Raw genomic sequence first — 19,631 nt, 5'->3', positions numbered from 1 at the left:
CGCATGATAGTATGGGGAATGGTCGATATATTGGAAATCAGAGTTCGCCCCAAAGCATAGTTTTCAGCAGTCTCATCGCAAACTTCCGGAAGTATTAATATCTTTATGGTCAATTTCGAGTGCTATTCAAACTAGATGTAAAGTGAAACTGACTTCCAACGACTTTGGTACTTTAAGCACAGTGAAGCGTCAATTTACACCAAGCCAAAGACTTATGTTCCACGAAGTAAATTCGATTTCGCACTATTTGTCTTATATCTGTCAGCTGTAGGCTATCACGGCCTAAGTACTAATTGATTCCACGTTGAAGAGAACTTCGGGTTGTCGATAATCGATCTATCCCTCAAATTTATGTAGATAAGTACTTTAGATCTTTGCGTTTTGTACTTTATGTTTACAGAGGAGTGCCCTACTCAATAGCTACTATAATGATGCTGCTTCTATTTCCTCGTAATACCAGCCTCCGAAACAGAGATATTCTGTTTGAAGTCGTCGTGGCCTTTAAGATAAGACGACCGGTGCATACGTGTTGAACGATGCAGCGGTGTTCGAATCCCGCAGGCGGGTACCAATTTTTCTTATACAATACGTACTCAACAAATGTTCACGATTGACTTCCACGGTGAAAGAATAATATCGTGTAATAAATCAATAATATATATAATTATATATAGATAAGATTAATATATAGATAATAAATAAATCAAATAAAAAATCAAGCACGCACAGCGTTCTTCCAGATATCATTCTTATCACGTGTTATGAGGCTCTGCAATTAGCTATCCTTTTCGGCGTTTTCGCGGAACCATGCTATATTATACTTTGAACCAGATGCTAAGTACGCGATACACCGCCGACCGGGTTGCTCTCCCACAGTATGTTCGGTGACGACAGCAGCGACGACAATGCGGACCGCATCACAGGCTGCAGCCGCCGACGCGTCGTCCCGTCCTTCCGGTGACAGCGCGCTAGAGTGACGGTAGCGTGCGGTGCAGCCTCAACCCCCTCAGATCGCCCCGTGACCATCACCGGGAGGAGATTGCCTCCTCACAGGGGCCGGAGCTGGACGAACGCCCTCCTCTCAACCCCAGCTCGGCGGCGGCGGCACGGCGCCACGAGGGAAGAAGAGCTTTCCCTCTCCCATTCCGCCGCCTCCTTCTGCAAGATAGTGGACTCGCAGAAGTCGAGCATCGCCTGCCAGGACTCATCACTGCCGAGCATCGTAAGCTTAGCTGTACACTGTCTTAATTGTTACCACGAGCGATGGAATCCAATTAAGTCGTGGACTACACTACCATGACTTACAATAAAAAAGTTTGAGTGTTGAAAAATCAGTCCCTTTTTTATTGTTTATTTGGATGGAAAAGTTCTAAAAACTGAATTTAACTAGTGACCGGGGTACATATATATCTAAAACGTGAATGCCGCTACCCACCTTGATATATGAGTTCTAAGGTCTCCGTTTTTACAGTACAACGGCAGTCTTCAAGCTTACTGCTTCACGGCAGAAATAGGCTGGCTGGTGGGTACCCATCCGTGTGGGCTTACAAGACGTGCTATCGCCAGTATAAATTTGATGGTAAGCAAGTAGGTTTAATCATTTAAGGTTTTTCTTTTTGCGAAACGCTCTTGGCGTTTGGTACACGCTCATAGCACTTACATTAATAATGCAAAATCACTCTTAGCACGAAAACCGCTCAAGTCTCTCCGGCAAGTCACTCTTCAATGTTGGGTTTTGTACCTATTGTGTTTAAGTTGAGCTCAACTTCAATTTGAATAATAAATGCATCGTTCACATGTAAGGCTCTTGTAGAAAACTTCGAAGAAATATCGAGCCAAAAAAGGCTTAAGTGTGATGCAAACTTCAATGAAAATTCTTGTTTTTTTTTTAACATTTTATCATTTCACTAATTTTCTTCCATAATTTTCAGTAAGGTATGCTCGTATAAAAGACGCATGTCCAATTACAAAATTAATAGAACGCAGTAATCGTTTATATCTTTTTATTTTTTATTTTAGGAGCCCATAGACATCTACAACGTAAATGCGCCACCCACCTCGAGATATAAGTTCAACGACCTCAGTATAGTTACAACGGCTACCCCACCCTTCGAACCGAAACGCATTACTGCTTCACGGCAGAAATAGGCGGGGTGGTGGTACCTACCCGTGCGGATTCCCAAGAGGTCCTACCACTAGTGATTACGCAAATTATAATTTTACGGGTTTGATTTTTATTACACGATGTTATTCCTTCACCGTGGAAGTCAATCGTGAACATTTTGTTGAGTACGTATTTCATTAGAAAAATTGGTACCCGCCTGCGGGATTCGAACACCGGTGCATCGCTACATACGAATACACCGGACGTCTTATCCTTTAGGCCACGACGATCTAAATAGTTAATCTAAAATATAGACATATATGTATGTGTGTTGTATGTATGTGTAATTTGTTAAACAGATATTACTAAATTAAAGAGGTATATGCAAAATGATATTGTAAATAGAGAAGGAAATTAATTATAAATTTGAATCGAACTTATAAAGAAATTGTTTTGGCTTAAGAACTCTTAAATCGCACATCCAAAGCTATTGCCTCAAGGAACTCCAAATTTTCGACTCTTTTCCTATCCAATCATTGGTAGCCTAAGGGGCTATTCCAAATTTTCGACAGTAACAAAATACATAATATATATGAATTAAATCGATTCCTCAGCTCTACGGGCTTATAGATTACGTATTGTTAAATAAAAATTCTTAAAATGAATGTCACCTTAGGGGCTTCTACGCCCATTAAAATAGAAACTGGTCATAGAAAGCCATAATCACAATATGGCGTAACTTTTACGAGTGGTCGTTGCGGTCGTTCGCTTGCATTCTGGGTAGCACATCACTATTTCGTGGCCCCTAGAGACACAGTATAATTTCAGTTTATCCAATCAAAGGCTAAGCAAGAAATTTATAATAAATTGAACGCTGTCAAGTCACAAAATGCAATTTTCATCATAAAATAAGAATAAAGGTGTTACTAATATTCTTATTTTCGAGGAATTCATTATTTGTTTAATATTTTTTTATAAATGTTGCCGTGAAGTAGTAAGACGTTTCGCTGGCAGCCGTTGTACTGTAAAAACTAATACTTAGAACTCATTTCTGAAGGCGGCTTGGCTTTGCCCCTGGAATTGCTGAAGTCCATGGGCGACGGTAATCACTCACCATTAGGTGGGCCGTACGCTCGTCTGCCTACAAGGGTAATAAAAAAAGTGGGTGGTGGCATTTATGTTGTTCATGTCTATGGTCTCCGGTAATCACTCAGTACCAGACGAGCCGGGAGCTCATCCACCCATCAATGAAATATTTAAAAAAAAACTGGAAATTTGAGTTTAAAGTTAGGTTCATGAAAACAGATATTTGAAATATGAACTGCTGCACATACATTTTATTTCTGTACATAAAATGCGATAAACGATGCTTCATTCGATACAATAATAAAGGGGAAAACCTTATGGAAATAGAATGCTGATTTTCTAGCTACAAGGAAAAGGTTACTTGTCGATTTGCGCAACAACTGAAGTAGCGAGTGCCACGTAAGTGATTTCTACGTATTCATTATCAAATTGAACAACTTATATGTATAACTAGCGACCCGCCCTCGCTTCGCTTCGGAAACTGTAATTTATTATTGATGGTGGTAGGACCTCTTGTGAGTCCGCACGGGTAGGTACCACCGTCCCGCCTATTTCTGCCGTGAAGCAGTAATTCGTTTCGGTTTGAAGGGTGGGGCAGCCGTTCTAACTATACTGAGACCTTAGAACTTATATCTCAAGGTGTGTGGCGCATTTACGTTGTACATGTCTATGGGCTCCAGTAACCACTTAACACCAGGTGGGCTGTGAGCTCGTCCACACATCTAAGCAATAAAAAAATAAATAAAAAAAAGTTTTCTCCACTATTTAATGGATGTTATTATACATATAAACCTTCCTCTTCAATCACTCTATCTATTAAAAAACACCGCATTAAAATCCCTTGCGTAGTTTTAAAGATCTAAGCATACATAGGCAGACAGATATAGGGACAGAGAAAGCGACTTTGTTTTATACTATGTAGTGATGCTGAACATATTGTATTTTTATCGATATTGGCCAGTCTAGACATGACTAAAACTATTTTTAACTACGTCTAATCTTGACTTTTTAAATATTTTAAAGTTTAGTGGTCAGGAACATAAAAAAATCGTAAAGTCAGTTTTAATTATAATGACAATTTAAAATTAATCTGATTTTATTAAATTAATTTTAATTCAATAACTAATCAATTAATTATGTAACATTTTTGTTTTAAGAGTATTTTTTAAGACTTTTTAAGTTTATGAGTATGTGTGTGTCTGTGTATCATATTGGAATATTATTGCATTTTTTAAAGGGACCACAGAACTCTATACCATCCTTGGTTGACGGCTAGGTAGAGTATCCCTTAAGAATTAAGTGCGTCACTGTACTCTTATGGAGAAAGATAAATAACTAAATAAGAGTTTCCGTAGTGAAAAGAATGCTCTTGAAATATTCACCAGGCTTAAAATGTTCTAAGATTTTTTTCCCTCGATCAATAAAGAAAATTAATATGAGCATTAATGTTCGAACAGGTTTCAAGAAATAAAAACAAAAGCAATCGCCGATGCTGAGATTATAGTTTATTACAAACTTGTTATCATATTACAAAGATTCAAAATAATAAGTGATAATAATAAAAAACATTTCGTTTTTCTGAAATGAAATGCTACATAATTATTATCGCGGTACGAATTTAATACGGCCACCTGATTTAGGTGACAGGATGACGCTGTACGGGTCGCTCGGAGTGCTGTGTGGTTCCGCAGCTTCGAATTTGTATTTATGAATCATCTGGGCAATGGCGGCCCTCATTTGCAACAAACCGTAACGTTTTCCTGAAAAACAATTAAAACATAAATTGGGATATCCAAAAGACGTTCTATTAAAGTTGCATGTGAGTGTTTTATTATTAAACTAACGACCCGCCCTCGCTTCGCTTCGGAAACTGTAATTTATTATTGATTTCTCCACTATTTAATGGATGTTATTATACATATAAACCTTCCTCTTCAATCACTCTATGTATTAAAAAAAACGGCATCAAAATCCGTTGCGTAGTTGTAAAGATTTAAGCTTACATAGGGACAGACAGATATAGGGACAGAGAAAGCGACTTTGTTTTATATTATGTGGTGACTAGCTTTTCCCGCGACTTCGTCCATGGGTCGTCCAGGTGGGTGGCGCATTTACGTTGTGGATGTCTATGGGCTCCAGTAACCACTTAACACCAGGTGGGCTGTGAGCTCGTCCACCCATCTAAGCAATAAAAAAAAAAAAAACGTGGAATAGTTCACAAATAATGCTTTTTATTTTAAATTTTTAACATAAAAAAACGTTATAGTGAGCCAACCTTACTATATAGACATATGCTGTGGCGGACTTTTTTTTAGATCTTTTAAAGGGGAACAATTCTCTCATACATTACATTAGCGAAAATTTAATTGTTCCCGCAGCGCACGGAGTGGAAGCTCTCAAAAGGGATTGAAACCCCGATTTTGAAATATTCTTTTTTGGTGCTCCGCTTGCATTGGTTTTAGCGTGATGTTATATAGCCTATAGCCTTCCTCGATAAATGGGCCATCTAATACTGAAAGAATTTTTGAAATCGGACCAGTAGTTCCTGAGATTAGCGCGTTCAAACACACAAACTCTTCAGCTTTATAATATTTTATTATTATTAAATGACCTTCAAACTGATTATTAGGTGCGACTTAGCAACGATAATGCTCCCTCTTATCATATTGCTAACATCCATGAGCCACAGTGATCAATCACCGTCAGATGATTAGTATGCTTGTCTGGATATTGTAGCAATAACAAATATTATAGGAAATTAATTTATCGTATTTTATTATTTTTTAGTGACCTTTAAGTGAAAATAAGAATTCTAGAACAATTTAAGTGTTTATTATACTCGTACGTGGTTTAAGGAATAATATGTGAGTTTTTTATTTGTCAGTCCGGTTTCTGTTCGATGGAGTGCGTCTTGGAGGGTTAATGCGCAGATTCTACCTTGTTGACCTCTCGTTCTCAGCTTATCCGTTGTGAAATGATAAAATTCTTAACAAAATGCAACAGTATATTTTACAAAATAAAATAATTTTTCAATAGGCACTCCTGTTGCTTGTAGCGTCATGAAATTCAAACTACAAGAATTACTTTCAACGTTTTGTAAAACTTACAATCTACACACAGTTTAAGACTTAGATACAATGCACTTTTTTTTGTGTGTTATTTGCTACTTCTCAACTGATGCACGAATTATGATGCTGTTTTCAATGTCATAAAGATAGTTAGTTATAAAAGTTAAGTGTGTTTATAGAACACGTGCACGTCCAATCTTCAGTTACTTAATCAATTTTCTATTTTTTTATTTTTTTATTGCTTAGATGAGTAGACGAGCTCACAGCCCACCTGATGTTAAGTGGTTACATCCACCTTGAGATATGAGTTCTAAAGTCTCAGTATAGTTACAACAGCTGCCCCACCCTTCAAACCGAAACGCATCACTGCTTCACGGCAGAAATAGGCAGGGTGATGGTACCTACCCGTGCGGACTCACAAGAGGTCCTACCACCAGTTAATATCAATATTTCAACTCAATATTTTACATATTTGGAAACTTTTCCGCTTACGAGGTGAGAAGTGTTTAATGGACGCTCCATTGCCGAATAGTCGGAGGTGTACTGAAGATTATCGTTATTGGACGTTCCCCCGGAGAGCTGATCCGGCTCCATCTAATACCGCTCAACTTGATGGATCGCAAACATACATTACACGGAACGTGGGCTTGTGTGTAGTTGCGTACCCTACATACAATAGGTATGCGAGTGTTTGTTCAGGCGGAATAGAGGCTGCACCTGATTAATATACCCAATTTACCTTCTACACCTTCTAATCACTTATTAATACTATTCAGCTTTCCATAGAATATTAATAGCGTTTGTTATATCTGAATCTGAATTTGTGAAATGTTATCTATACTAATATTATAAAGCTGAAGAGTTTGTTTGTTTGAACGCGCCAATCTCAGGAACTACTGGTCCGATTTGAAAAATTATTTCAGCGTTAGATAGCCTTTTTATTGAGGAAGGCTATATAACATCCGTTAAGACCAATACAAGCGGAGCACCAATAAATAATGTTTCAAAATCGGGTTTTTTTCCCTTTTGAGAGCTTCCGCTGCGTGCGCTGCAGGAACGGTTAAAGTTTCGCTAAAATAATGTATGACAGAATTGTTCCCCTTTAAAAGAGCTAAAAAAAGTCCGCGACAGCATAATAATATGTCTATATGTTAAGGCTGGCTCACTATAACGTTTTTTATGCTAACCAAATTAGTTCTAAAATAAAGCATTATTTGTGAACTATTCCACGCGGACGAAGTCGCGGGCAAAAGCTAGTGTATTATAATAAGGCCTTTTAGACATCTTCACGTACCTATGCAAAAACGTGGCCCATCTCCGAAGGGCAGGAACGTATACTGCAAATTGTCATTGTCAGTGACCCCGATCATTCTCTCAGGACGCCATTGGTCCGGCTCAGGGTAGTATTTCTCGTTGCGATGGATCGCCAGTACATTCACGAACACCGGTATATCCTCTTCTATTGTTAATTCATCGTTTAGTTTGTATGTTTTGTTACAAACTCTATCTATGTGCGGCACCGGAGGATATTTGCGCAAAGTTTCTGAAAGATACGTAGCTCCGTTAGAAAGGCTTGTTTGAGTAAGCTATCTTCATGTTGTCACACATCTATTGATACTCACCCAGAATGCAAGCGCTTAGATATTTGAGTTCTTGTAAATTTTCGTAGTCTAGAATTTCTTTTCCGGTCTCCTTTATTGCGTCATCCACTTCCTCAAACAGTTTTTGCTAAAATTTAATTTAGAATTAATTAGATGACTAGTGAGAGAGAGAGAGAGAGAGAGTATTCTTTATTGTACACCAAAAAACAAATAAACAGTGCGATACATTAAATACAAAAAACGTACAATTGGCGGTCTTATCGCTAAGAGCGATCTCTTCCAGACAACCATCAGGTGGACAAGAATCATTTGGAAACGAACTACCCTCGGTGTACCAATCCAGTAAAATACATATACATATATGTACACATACATATACACATACATTATATACATACATACATTTATCCGTAAATATACGTACAATTATTACACAATGTATTAAACAGTTATTAATGAATTTAAAAATTAAAAAAATCTTCAATTGTCTTCAATGTAGCAAGCACTTTTCCAAGCATCGGTTTATATCGAGAATAAACTAAAAAGTTATTTTTTACATTATTTTCTGTATATATATATTGAACGGCAACAGATCGAGATAAAAATTGTAAACAATATCTGAGTTTAATTGAATAGTTAGTTATGAATACCAGTGCTAATGAGCGGTTAACAGTATTCATTGAAGTATTTATTACATTTTTTTATCTTGTCATTTATGTATGTATATAAATATAAATAAAGTTTGCATGTATGTAGGTATGTATGCTTGACGTACGATACATTGGCGCGCGAGTACTGTCTGGAAATCGACATAGGTAGTTTATAATCGTACAAGTTACAACGAAGCGTTTTTTTTTATTTATACCTTAGATGGTTGGACGAGCTCACAGCCCACCTGGTGTTAAGTGGTTACTGGAGCCCATATACATCTACAACGTAAGGAGAGAGTACAACGAGAGAGTAAACTACAACGTATTGAGATTTGAGATATAAGTTCTAAGATCTCAGCGTGACCAGATGTCCCTAGTTATCTATATATTAATACGTGAAGCAAAAACTTTGTATCCCTTTTTACGAAAATTGCGGGGCGGAGGAGTATGAAATTTTCCACACTTATAGAGAATATAGAGAAGAAGTGCACAATGCTAATATTCTTTTAAAATAATACATAAAAGATACATTAAATCAATAAAGAAAACATTACACACACTACATACCATGCCATGTATTTGACGCACACACGCATGCATACTATTTATTATCAAACTTTTATTCTTGGCGTCTGTTGCCAAATTGAGAATAGATTAAATATTGTTTGTCTTTGTTAATATTTTTTATAGTGTAGACTTGGCGGAATTTGTGATTATAGAAGTATAAAATACAATCATAATAGTGTACAAACTTACAATTCCAATTATTTTAGTCGAATTTCGACTACTGTGGGACCTCTAGTTAAAATAATTTCAAAATAGGATTCAAAAGTACTACGCAATCCATCACTTCACTGACAGTCTGCAAAGCTGCACATGTCAATGCATATTTAATATATCAGTACCTTAATAAGAGTGAACAAATATTATAGAATTTCGAACTATTTAACAGCCTTCAAATAACCATAAAGAATATATATTTCATTAATTTATACATTTTCGATCACAGTCTGTGGAAACGGGGTACGAAATTTTGTTACTATTTTTTATTTGTCGGCTTGCATGACATTGAAATCAATCGTAGTTTACACGTATCAATTTAGGTATTACCCGAGTTATGAAAAGAGTATTAAATAGCACACGTATAATTTAGTAATACAGAATAATATCAGAATAACGGGGATGGAATTTTAAGTATTGGATCCTGCTATAAGTAAATGTTCACATGTGGCGCCTAAACATTGATGGCAGCCATTACAAGGCCTGCTATCGACCTCCATTGTGCAAGTCGCGTCATTTGCCTAATGCTCTCTCGTAAATATCAAAGTCACTTCTTGTAAATGTTTTGCTATTCTGACAACAAACGCGTGTTTTATAAAACTGTCTAGCATTTGTTTTAGAAAGAATTGTAAATGTCATAAAAGGAATATTCGTTTCTTTCAAAAATATATGTACATCAATGATATATGTACAAACAGAGTGAGTTAGTTGTTCTTTTGGTAATTTGAAGTTTGTGTGTTACCTGTTCTTCGGGATGGTACGCTAACTCGTGCAGACAGTAAGACAGAGTTGATGATGATGTTTCTATGGAACCTAAAATGAATACAGCTGCTTGCGCCATCATTATCTCGTCGGCGAGCTCTGAAAAAAAAAAACTTATTCATTTAAAATTTGTACCACAAATAAAAAAACTAGTTTTTGAATTAGCTGTACGAAAAATATGAATTATTTGTAAAAAAATCATTCTATGATTAAGTGAGTTAAGTGAAAAAAGCAAGTTTTTTTGTTAAATATTGGTAGTATATTTGCTTAATAGTATACACTTGCTGAACTTTAAATTAATAACTAGACATTTATGTGGGTAAGGACAAGTACAAAAAATTATGGACCCTTCGTTACTAAGTCGCTTAACTTACCCATAAATTATTTACCCAAAGTTGGTGTCTTATTTTGTAACATAAGATCTCTGTAGCAAGAAACTGAAATTCCTTATCAAAATTGCTTAAACGCCATTAAATTTAAATACCTACATTAAGTAATTAAATAACAATACTTTAAGAGGAAATGTTTGTTGAGACAAATATAGTAAATATGTAGAATAAATTCTAAATGTGTAGTCAGAATTTATAATTTATTCAATGCATATTAAAAAATGCAAAAAAATCTTACTACCTCACATCAAAGATAACACAATAATCAAAGTTGTACCAAGAAAATTATTTTACGATAAAAACATTAAATACTGTATCGTTTTAAATGTTTAGAATTTAAATATTAAAAGTTGCAATTGATAGCATCATCACTGCAGTAAATTATCGTTTAAAATTTTTTAATTACTTAGTACACAGTTATTTCATTACAGATTCCTTGCTATATGTTGTTTGTAAGCATAAATTACAATAAAATGTTAGTAACGTGATTGTCTGATAAACTACTCTTCACAAACTCTACTATGATGATATTATTACATATAAATAAATGAATAAATGATCCTCCTCTTCCTCGCGTCGTTTCCTCACTGCTGAGGGTCGTGACCATTATAATTCGACATGATTTTACTCCTTGTGATGTCCCGCCAGCGCCTCCGATCATTGGCCGCCTTATAAATGATCCATATTTCTACGAAATGAAACTTTAGAACAATTAAGCTATCATTTACTAACTTATATCAGCTCCAAGCTTCAAATTTTCTTTCAGCTTCAGCAAATGGTTAACAAGGTCCTTATCGGTGTTCTGGTTCGTCTTTTTGCGTTCATCGACAACGGTCCGGAATAGTCTCATAATATATTCAGTGGCCGGTTGTGAAAAGAATTTTAACCTAAAAGAGGCAGTTAGTTTATTTTTAAATGTGACGTAATTATAGCTGTTAAGCTGTATTATGAGCTCAGGGGACGTAGGTACTTCCACCTTGTGTATTTTTGCCAAAGAATTGGTTCGTCTTTTTTTATTTTTTTATTGCTTAGATGGGTGGACGAGCTCACAGCCCACCTGAAGTTAAGTGGTTACTGGAGCCCATACACATCTATAACGTGAATGCGTCACCCATCTCGAGATATAAGTTGTAAGGTCTCAAGTATAGTTATAACGGCTGCCTCACCCTTCAAACCGAAACGCATTACTGCTTCACGACTGAAATAGGCAGGGCGGTGGTACCTACCCGTGCGGACTCACAAGAGGTCCTACCACAAGTTAGTTTTTTAGTTCGAATAGCGGAACAGTTTTACAAAGAGAATTTAACCTCATGTTTCATGAGTTGGACGCCATGACTTTCACTTTGGGATGGATGAGCTCTGAAATCCAATTGTCATTAGATAGAACATCACGTCATTCATGGTTGCGGTAAAACCAGTGTCTTAAACAAGTTTTAGCTGAAGGTATAATTATTATAATAACAAAATGTACCTCTGGGATTTTCCTTGTATGATTTTTTCGATTGCAGAAAACAAGGAAAAACAGTTTTACCTTAAGAAACGAGCTAGTGCAGGAACAAAGAAGATGGCTGTGAATTCGAAGCCGCGCCAAAAGTCCCACTTGACCATGTGGTTAGTGATGAACCAGAGAGGCGAGGACGGATCATTGAGTGCACTCACGCGGAGACCAAATACTGTATAACCTACAGTATCCGATGTGTACATTGAGAACAATTCCTGGCGACGCATAAATTGTAAGATGTTGTTAATAGTCAAACTTCATGCAAAGCTATTATTATGACGGACTAGCCGTACTCGCTCGCTTCGCTGGGCATTTAAAATTAACATTATTATTTATTGTCATCATTATTAAGGAGTCGAACACTCATATAAATATTAGCCTATCTATTAAGTACATGTATTTTCTAGATGGATACCAAGTTTCAAGTCAATCGGATACACGGTTCAGTAGTTATAACGGAACATCCGTAAAAACCACTGTAGATTTATATATTAGTATATTGGTATAGATAATGCCTAAAGTGCTTTTCTTAGTCTAGTCTCTATTAATGCAGAGAATAATGCGTTAAGTGCTACTCTAATATTATGTAATTATTACCCACTATTTTATTAAAACATGAATAAAAGATAACCTAAATTTAATAAGATTACTCGTGTGTATATTATGGAATACTTCTAGTCGCAACGCTAATATTGTTAAAGTATTGTAATAGGTTGACCTTTAGTTTTTGTTGGTTTATATGTTTCGTGAACCTCAATCAAAATTAAAGACAGATGACACGGCAAACTAATCACAGACTGTAAACTATTACAGAATTACACATGACAGCATACGTTGTGATTAGTGTTTAGCGCTTCGCCGTTTAAATGGTTGATTTGTCGGACATTTGTATGTTGTTTTATTGCTTTACTATTCTTCCGTTGCATATTATGACGCTATTGCGGTGAACTTAGTTCAAGCAGTATTGATGAGCAAAATGTAATTGTGTAAGTTTTTTTTATTTATTACTTAGATGGGTGGACGAGCTCACTCTGAAAGTGGCACCTGTGACAGAGAAGCTGAGGAGTGCACGTTTGGGTTGGTATGGACATGTGATGAGACGGAATGAAAATGAGGTTGTTAAGAGAGTGTTAACTATGAATGTGGAAGGATTTAGAGGAAGAGGTAGACCTAAGAAGAAATGGATGGATTGTGTGAAAGACGATATGGGTAGGAGGGGATTGAGCGAAGAAATGGTATATGATAGAAGAGTATGGAAGGAGAAAACATGTTGCGCCGACCCCAGGTGACTGGGAGAAGGGCAGGATAATGATGATGGGTGGACGAGCTCACAGCCCACCTGGTGTTAAGAGGTAACTGGAGCCTATAGAAATCTACAAAGTAAATGCGCCACCCACCTCGAGATATGAGTTCTAAGATCTCAAGTATAGCTTATAACAGCTGCCCCACCCTTCAAACTGAAACGCATTACTGCTTCACGGCAGAAATAGGCAGGGTGGTGGTGCCTACCCGCGAGCACTCACAAGAGGTCCTACCACCAGTAATTCCCGATTTATTTTAATTACGTAGCAATCCCTTAACACATTAAATCTTTTTGCCAAGGGTTACTTATTTCTGGTGTACATAAATAAAAATTCAGATTTGAAACAGACATACTTTAAAGTGCTGTTTGTTCATAACAAAAAAATACTATTATGTTTACTTATATTATTTGTAATAACACTGTTACTGATTCTTATGAAATACATTTTTCCAATAAGTCGTTGACTATTAACGTTAACATTCCACAATATGACTGATCAGTCGTAAATATGTTGCGGTCGGTGTGAATGAGGAAGTGTAATAAATAAGCAGTGTTTTCCCTATTGTTGTATCTTATACCTTTAAGCGAATAATAAAACTATTTTTCTTAATTGAGGGCAACTAACCGCTTTAAAGACACAACAAGATGGCGTTATCAAAAAAAAAAAGAGTTAATGAATAACATAACGCCAGCGGCCACGTATTTCATTTTTTTCATATAAGATTTATCATTGAAACGTGGACAGTGATTATTCACGTAGGTAGTCATAGTGCCGGATTTCAAATGCTGCATCGACTTATAATAGCATTTTTTAAAGGAAATACGTACCTACTATGTATTCACGAATGAAATTATAGTCATAGTGCATATATACAGCATTTATATATATAGTTATAGTGCCGGATTTTATATGCTGTATCGGCACATAATAGCATTTTTTAAAGCAAATACGTACCTATAATGTATTCACGAACGAAATTCACGATAAAAGAACGAGATCATGTAATAGAAATGTAACCCGCTTTTATGATTTTGTATGAGTGACATTGCGAGGCAGCACGGATGGGTACAACGATTTTGTTCGTTTCTATTGTCACAAGCAGAACCGCCTTTGCACATTACAATGGAGACGCGGACTTCATCATGAGCCAGAACGTTGACTTGTGATATTTATGGGCTTCGACAATCGTTTGTCAATAGGATCCGTGAGCTAATCGACCCATGCATAAAGCCCAAAAATGAACTCAATACAAACGTTATTAAATTATTTTGCTATACTGATCATAAATACCTGTTATTAATACGCTTTTATTAGCTTCAGACGTTTGTATGTATGTTTGTAACGGAATCTTTGAACATGATTTTGACCCCCTCCAAAACGTCGGATTAACTCGAAATTTGGTATACTTATTAAGGACCGAGGACAATTCAATATGTAAAAAACATTATGAAAAAATTGAAATTCAACTAAAAAATGAAAAATAAATAATACTTTAAAAAAACTAACAAAATACACTTTTATAGAAAATCCAACTAAAAAATAGAAAATAAATTTTAATAAATTTGAAATAAAAATAGTGTAAGAAAAAATGCTTTTATTGTAAAAAATCGTGGAGTGCTTTTCAGGATATTATCAGAATAACCCTTCTACTCATATCTGTTCATAAAATAGTTATAACTACTTATACCATGCATTATATTATTTATTTTAAATTAGCAAATTTTATCGTGAGCCCGCAACGGAAAGCGAAGAACGTTAAGTGGTCTTTAACCCGCGGGCGATGGTGGTTTTTAATGATTTTAGGGTGGCAATAAAAATGTTAGCAAATTTATTTAAGCTATCTTGTCAAGTATCCTCGGCATTACTTGTGAGGCGCACGAGAGTCGGATATAACATTCCTCAGGCAAGGGAGAGAAAAACATTAAGCTTTTTTTTGAGTAAGCACTTTATGTACAAGGTAAAATAAAATTATTTATGTAGCCTTGAGAAGGCAAATCTTGTGCATTTCATACACATTGTAACTGTGTCTTAAATTGCGCATGGCACAATACATAGCTACATATATTGTACACAGTGTTATTTTTCCTTAACTATTCGTTGGTAGCTTATGGGGCTATTTCAGCTACGCGTGGACCGGTAGGTGAGTACACCGGCTCTAAGAATAACCTAAGAGGGTTTGCTAACACCAGCCCCAGCAAAGCAGTGCTTGTCAATATCTACCATTGGATCTGCAACTGTCTACACAATATCTACCACTGAAAAGATCCGTCGAGAAACTCAGTGGGCTGTGTCTATGGGTCAGTTCGCTCGTCAAATTCTCGTAGTGATAGACCAGTTCGGAGCAGAGTGTAAGTGTAAAAATTCTTACATCAAACATATTACGTTTTGTATTTAAATGCGAAATTTTTTTTACAGTTTTTTTTTTCTCTTTCTTCACATAATGCTGTAACGAATACAGCACAAATATATCAGTTCCGTGTAGTTATAATGCTCAAAGTAATGATTGATGTTACTAACCTTCAAGTTGACGTCTTCATTATTATCAATGTAATCTCGCTGAATTTTCAATACAAGCTCTTTAGCGTTAACGTTCATCAGTTCACATATCGTCTTCAGTCGTAACGAAGTGAACATCGGAGATAGCTCATGTCTGATATTGCTCCATTTCGGATTCTACACAACAATATTATTATAGACACGTTGAATGCCTCGTTTACGTGTTATTGTAACGTCGTTCGAGTAGAATGATGTTTGTTACAAAATTATGATTGTTACAAAGCAGTTGTTGTCATTTACTAATGTTAGAGTACTTGTTAATTTGTTTTTAATATTTTGTTGACAATTCGAACGTACATAGTTTAAATAAACAAAACAAATCTATTACTTATTTAAAAAAATTAAATTATTAGTAGTATTAGTCGTGATTTTAATTATTATTTTTGGTCATGATCAAGAAATTGTAGTCTTATCATCGGTCTCATAATGCCTTTACAAAAGATTAATTTATCCAAGATTTTGGTAGTGGCCTAAATGAAATCAAAATAATCCATTACATATGCACATACTGTTATCAGAAAAGACAATTTACTATATATTTATTACTAGCGACTCGTCCTCGCTTCGCTTCGGAAACATTAAATTTATATGTATAGATAGTTGAGTCCCGCGATGTTACCCGCGGTTATTGTCGTTCCGCGGGTGACACCGCGCGGAGAAGCTAGTCTAAAAGAAGTAGCCTAAGTTACTCCTTATATCATCAGCTACCTGTCAGTGAAAGTCCCGTGAAAATCGGTCCAGCCGTTCCAGAGATTAGCCGGAACAAACAGACAGACAGACAGACAGACAGATAGACAGACAGACAAAAATTGTGAAAAAAATATATTTTAGTGTATGTACCATATATTCATATGCATGTAGTAAAAAGCGGTTATTTCAATATTACAAAAAGACACTCCAATTTTATTTATATGTATAGATTATCGGAGAATAATGAACATACCATATACTACATAATACACAAGCAAAGCATAAATAAATATATCAAATGTACGTACGTAAGGGAATGCAATGTTTTCAAAGCATAATTATGTATATTTAGATCTCATTTATATTGGAATAAGAACTTAAGCGTTATATACATTAAAATTCAATATTTACCTTTACTGTAAACAAATTTAAGGAGCCCAGTGGATCCACGCCGTACGAAGAATAACAGTATCGGTTGTTGAAATGGGCATTGTCCTTGACCAGGATACGACGCGCTATTTCTGGAGTCTGTACCATAAGGGTCGGTTTGAATCCCAAAAATATTCCAACATAGTCACCCGTATGCCTCTTGCTTAGTTCGTAGAAATAGTCCCAAAAGCTTTTCCTCAGGATAAAAGACAAACTTCCGAACAAGAAGAACGGCTTTTCGTAAGGCACGCCCCGTTTCTCCCAGTATTGATAATTCCGATTGAACAACAGGTAAATTGCTGTTAAACAAAAAATAATGAATATAAGAAATAATTGCAGAGGACCGGACACGTCCATTTTGCTGGCGTTTTACAACTTCAATGTTCTCGTTCCATGAGAAATAAACAAGATAAGCGTTTTAGTCACGAATACACATACGAGGTTACTGGATACACAAAAATCGAAACAAAAAACCAGAACTCGATGAAGTGAACAGACATTGTGCGAGATATGTTTAGATCGGATTGATTCAGGAAAAAATTGTGCACATAATAATTATTTTTAAGATTTCAGCGTAAGTTCCGAAGTAAATAACACGCAGGGACTCGTTAGATGGACGTGGCAGGAAATCAAAGCGGGAATATCTGCAACTACATTGGGATACGCAGTGATTGAAACATATAGTACAAGTAATAAGACCTAGTATCTTCTTGTCAATAGTTATTACTATAAGAGTTTACATCGACCATTACCTAATCATCGAAATTTTGGATTATGGGATATTGACTGATATGTACTAGATTTGAGTTTTTTCTCTTTAGATATTAATGATATACATACTTTACTAATAGTTGAATACACATAATAGTGTACAAAATTTTAACAAAAATCAATCAGCCGTAATTAGGAAAAATTGAATTGAATTGAAAACTGACGAAATTATCAATTCAACTAATAGCATTATTGTGTCATTAAAATTGTTCGTCGGATTTTTCTTCGGAGAAATAAGCTTTTCCGCTAGAACCAAGAACCGTGGAAATTGAATTATAAGCGAGTCGTTGTCGAAAGATGCGGCAATGTTTTACGAGAACACCGCAATTGAAACGAAATTGTATAGGTATTATTCTTGTCGACGATACACTGTTAATCGTTTTACTTGCAATTTCGCCCGGCTACCGGATATTTAAATATCGTACCCGTTCGAAGGCGGAGAAAAGCGAACTTTATTTAATGGTACGCCAGGCAGAGGCGTATTACAGTAGAACGAACACAAAAAAAAACGAAATTAATACGCGATTTTCAAAGTTGTTCTTCCTTTGTTTTGCTTTTTCATGATTTACTTAACTCTACAATTCAATGTGAAGGTTTTCTTATTTATTCAAACAATATTATTTTGCTAAATAGTTTTGTGACAAATTTGTTTATATCTAAAACGCAAAACGCGTGGATATACGTGGAATAACGTAGTTGAATCAACATTCGCACGAAAAATAAAGTTTGCCATTGCCTTTTTTTTTTAATTTTTTTTTTTATTGCTTAGATGGGTGGACGAGCTCACAGCCCACCTGGTTGTTAAGTGGTTACTGGAGCCCATAGACATCTACTACAACGCAAATGCGCCATCCACCTTGAGATATAAGTTCTAAGGGTCTCAGTAAAGTTACAACGGCTGCCCCACCCTTCAAACCGAAACGCATTACTGCTTCACGGCAGAAATAGGCAGGGTGGTGGTACCTACCCGCGCGGACTCACAAGAGGTCCTACCACCAGTTAACCGTGCCTTTGATTTAGAAGTACAAAAAGTCTCTATTTTTTAAAAAAACGAAGAGTATCTTATGTATTCTGTAATTTCATATATTTTTTAAAATTTTAGAAGAGTCGGTTTAGTTTCTTCTAAATTCATCGATAGCTATTATTGCATGCAGTTATACAACAGGCCACTTCAATATGACCACTGAGTTTAAGTTTTTAATTTTTTAATTTTTTTATCATTGTTGGCAGACAAGCATATGGCCCACCTGATGGCGAGTGGTTACCGTCGACCATGGACGACAGCAATGCCAGGGGCAGAGCCAGCCTGCTGCCTACTGTTAAGCACTTTCTACAAGTCTCGTTTGGTGGAGGCAGTAAGTAGGTCGTAAGTGGAAGATCATGTAATTTATATGGGCTCCGATGACCGTCTACTGTCAGATGGATGGATGGTAAACTTTATCTGGCTATTTACGCCAGTCAAATGAAACACAATGACACGGATAGTGATTGATACTATTGCTACTGCGTTCAGGCACACATTTCCGTCGAAATTAAAGCCATTTTTAGAATACTGTTGTGACATCAGCCTCATGTCTTAAAGTTTGTGGCGAAATTTAAGTTCCGAGGTCTATGAAATCTGTAATTTTTCAATTTATTGGAAATATCATGAACATTACTACTGAGTTTTTGTTCCTTCACAAGTCAAAATATTTCCAATAGAATAAATATTTTGTTTATTTTAATTCTGTTATCGAAGTTTTTCAATTTCCCCTCGTCATCTGCTTAAAAAGAACAAGGGATTCGGATATTGACATTAAAAATAACAAAAGAGAAAATTATTTCTGAAGAAAAACAAGGGAGTGTTTACAAAAACACATATTTAAATATATTTTTATTGTGATTATCATGAAAATCAATCAATTATATTTTTTTTCGTCTAGTAAAATGTATGCATAGAT

General features: G+C 35.9%; 1 protein-coding gene and 1 long non-coding RNA gene across 2 annotated transcripts; one reads left to right on the top strand and one right to left on the bottom strand.

Annotated features, from left to right (window-relative positions):
* Positions 1-4,676: 4,676 nt before the first annotated feature.
* On the bottom strand, positions 4,677-17,277 carry Cyp332a1 (cytochrome P450 CYP332A1). The gene is given in 8 exon segments (NM_001114868.1): positions 4,677-4,950; positions 7,553-7,801; positions 7,881-7,986; positions 10,032-10,150; positions 11,173-11,327; positions 11,972-12,156; positions 15,763-15,918; positions 16,903-17,277. Coding segments are annotated over 8 exon segments (1,503 nt in total). The 3' UTR covers positions 4,677-4,792.
* On the top strand, positions 5,885-12,590 carry LOC134200182 (uncharacterized). The gene is made up of 2 exons (XR_009974992.1): positions 5,885-6,054; positions 11,949-12,590. It is a non-coding gene; the product is annotated as an uncharacterized LOC134200182 (long non-coding RNA).
* Positions 17,278-19,631: the final 2,354 nt, after the last annotated feature.

Source organism: Bombyx mori, chromosome 15 (genome assembly GCF_030269925.1).
Source record: "Bombyx mori chromosome 15, ASM3026992v2".
NCBI lineage: Eukaryota > Metazoa > Arthropoda > Insecta > Lepidoptera > Bombycidae > Bombyx > Bombyx mori.
This window is presented reverse-complemented; position numbering and strand designations above follow the sequence as displayed.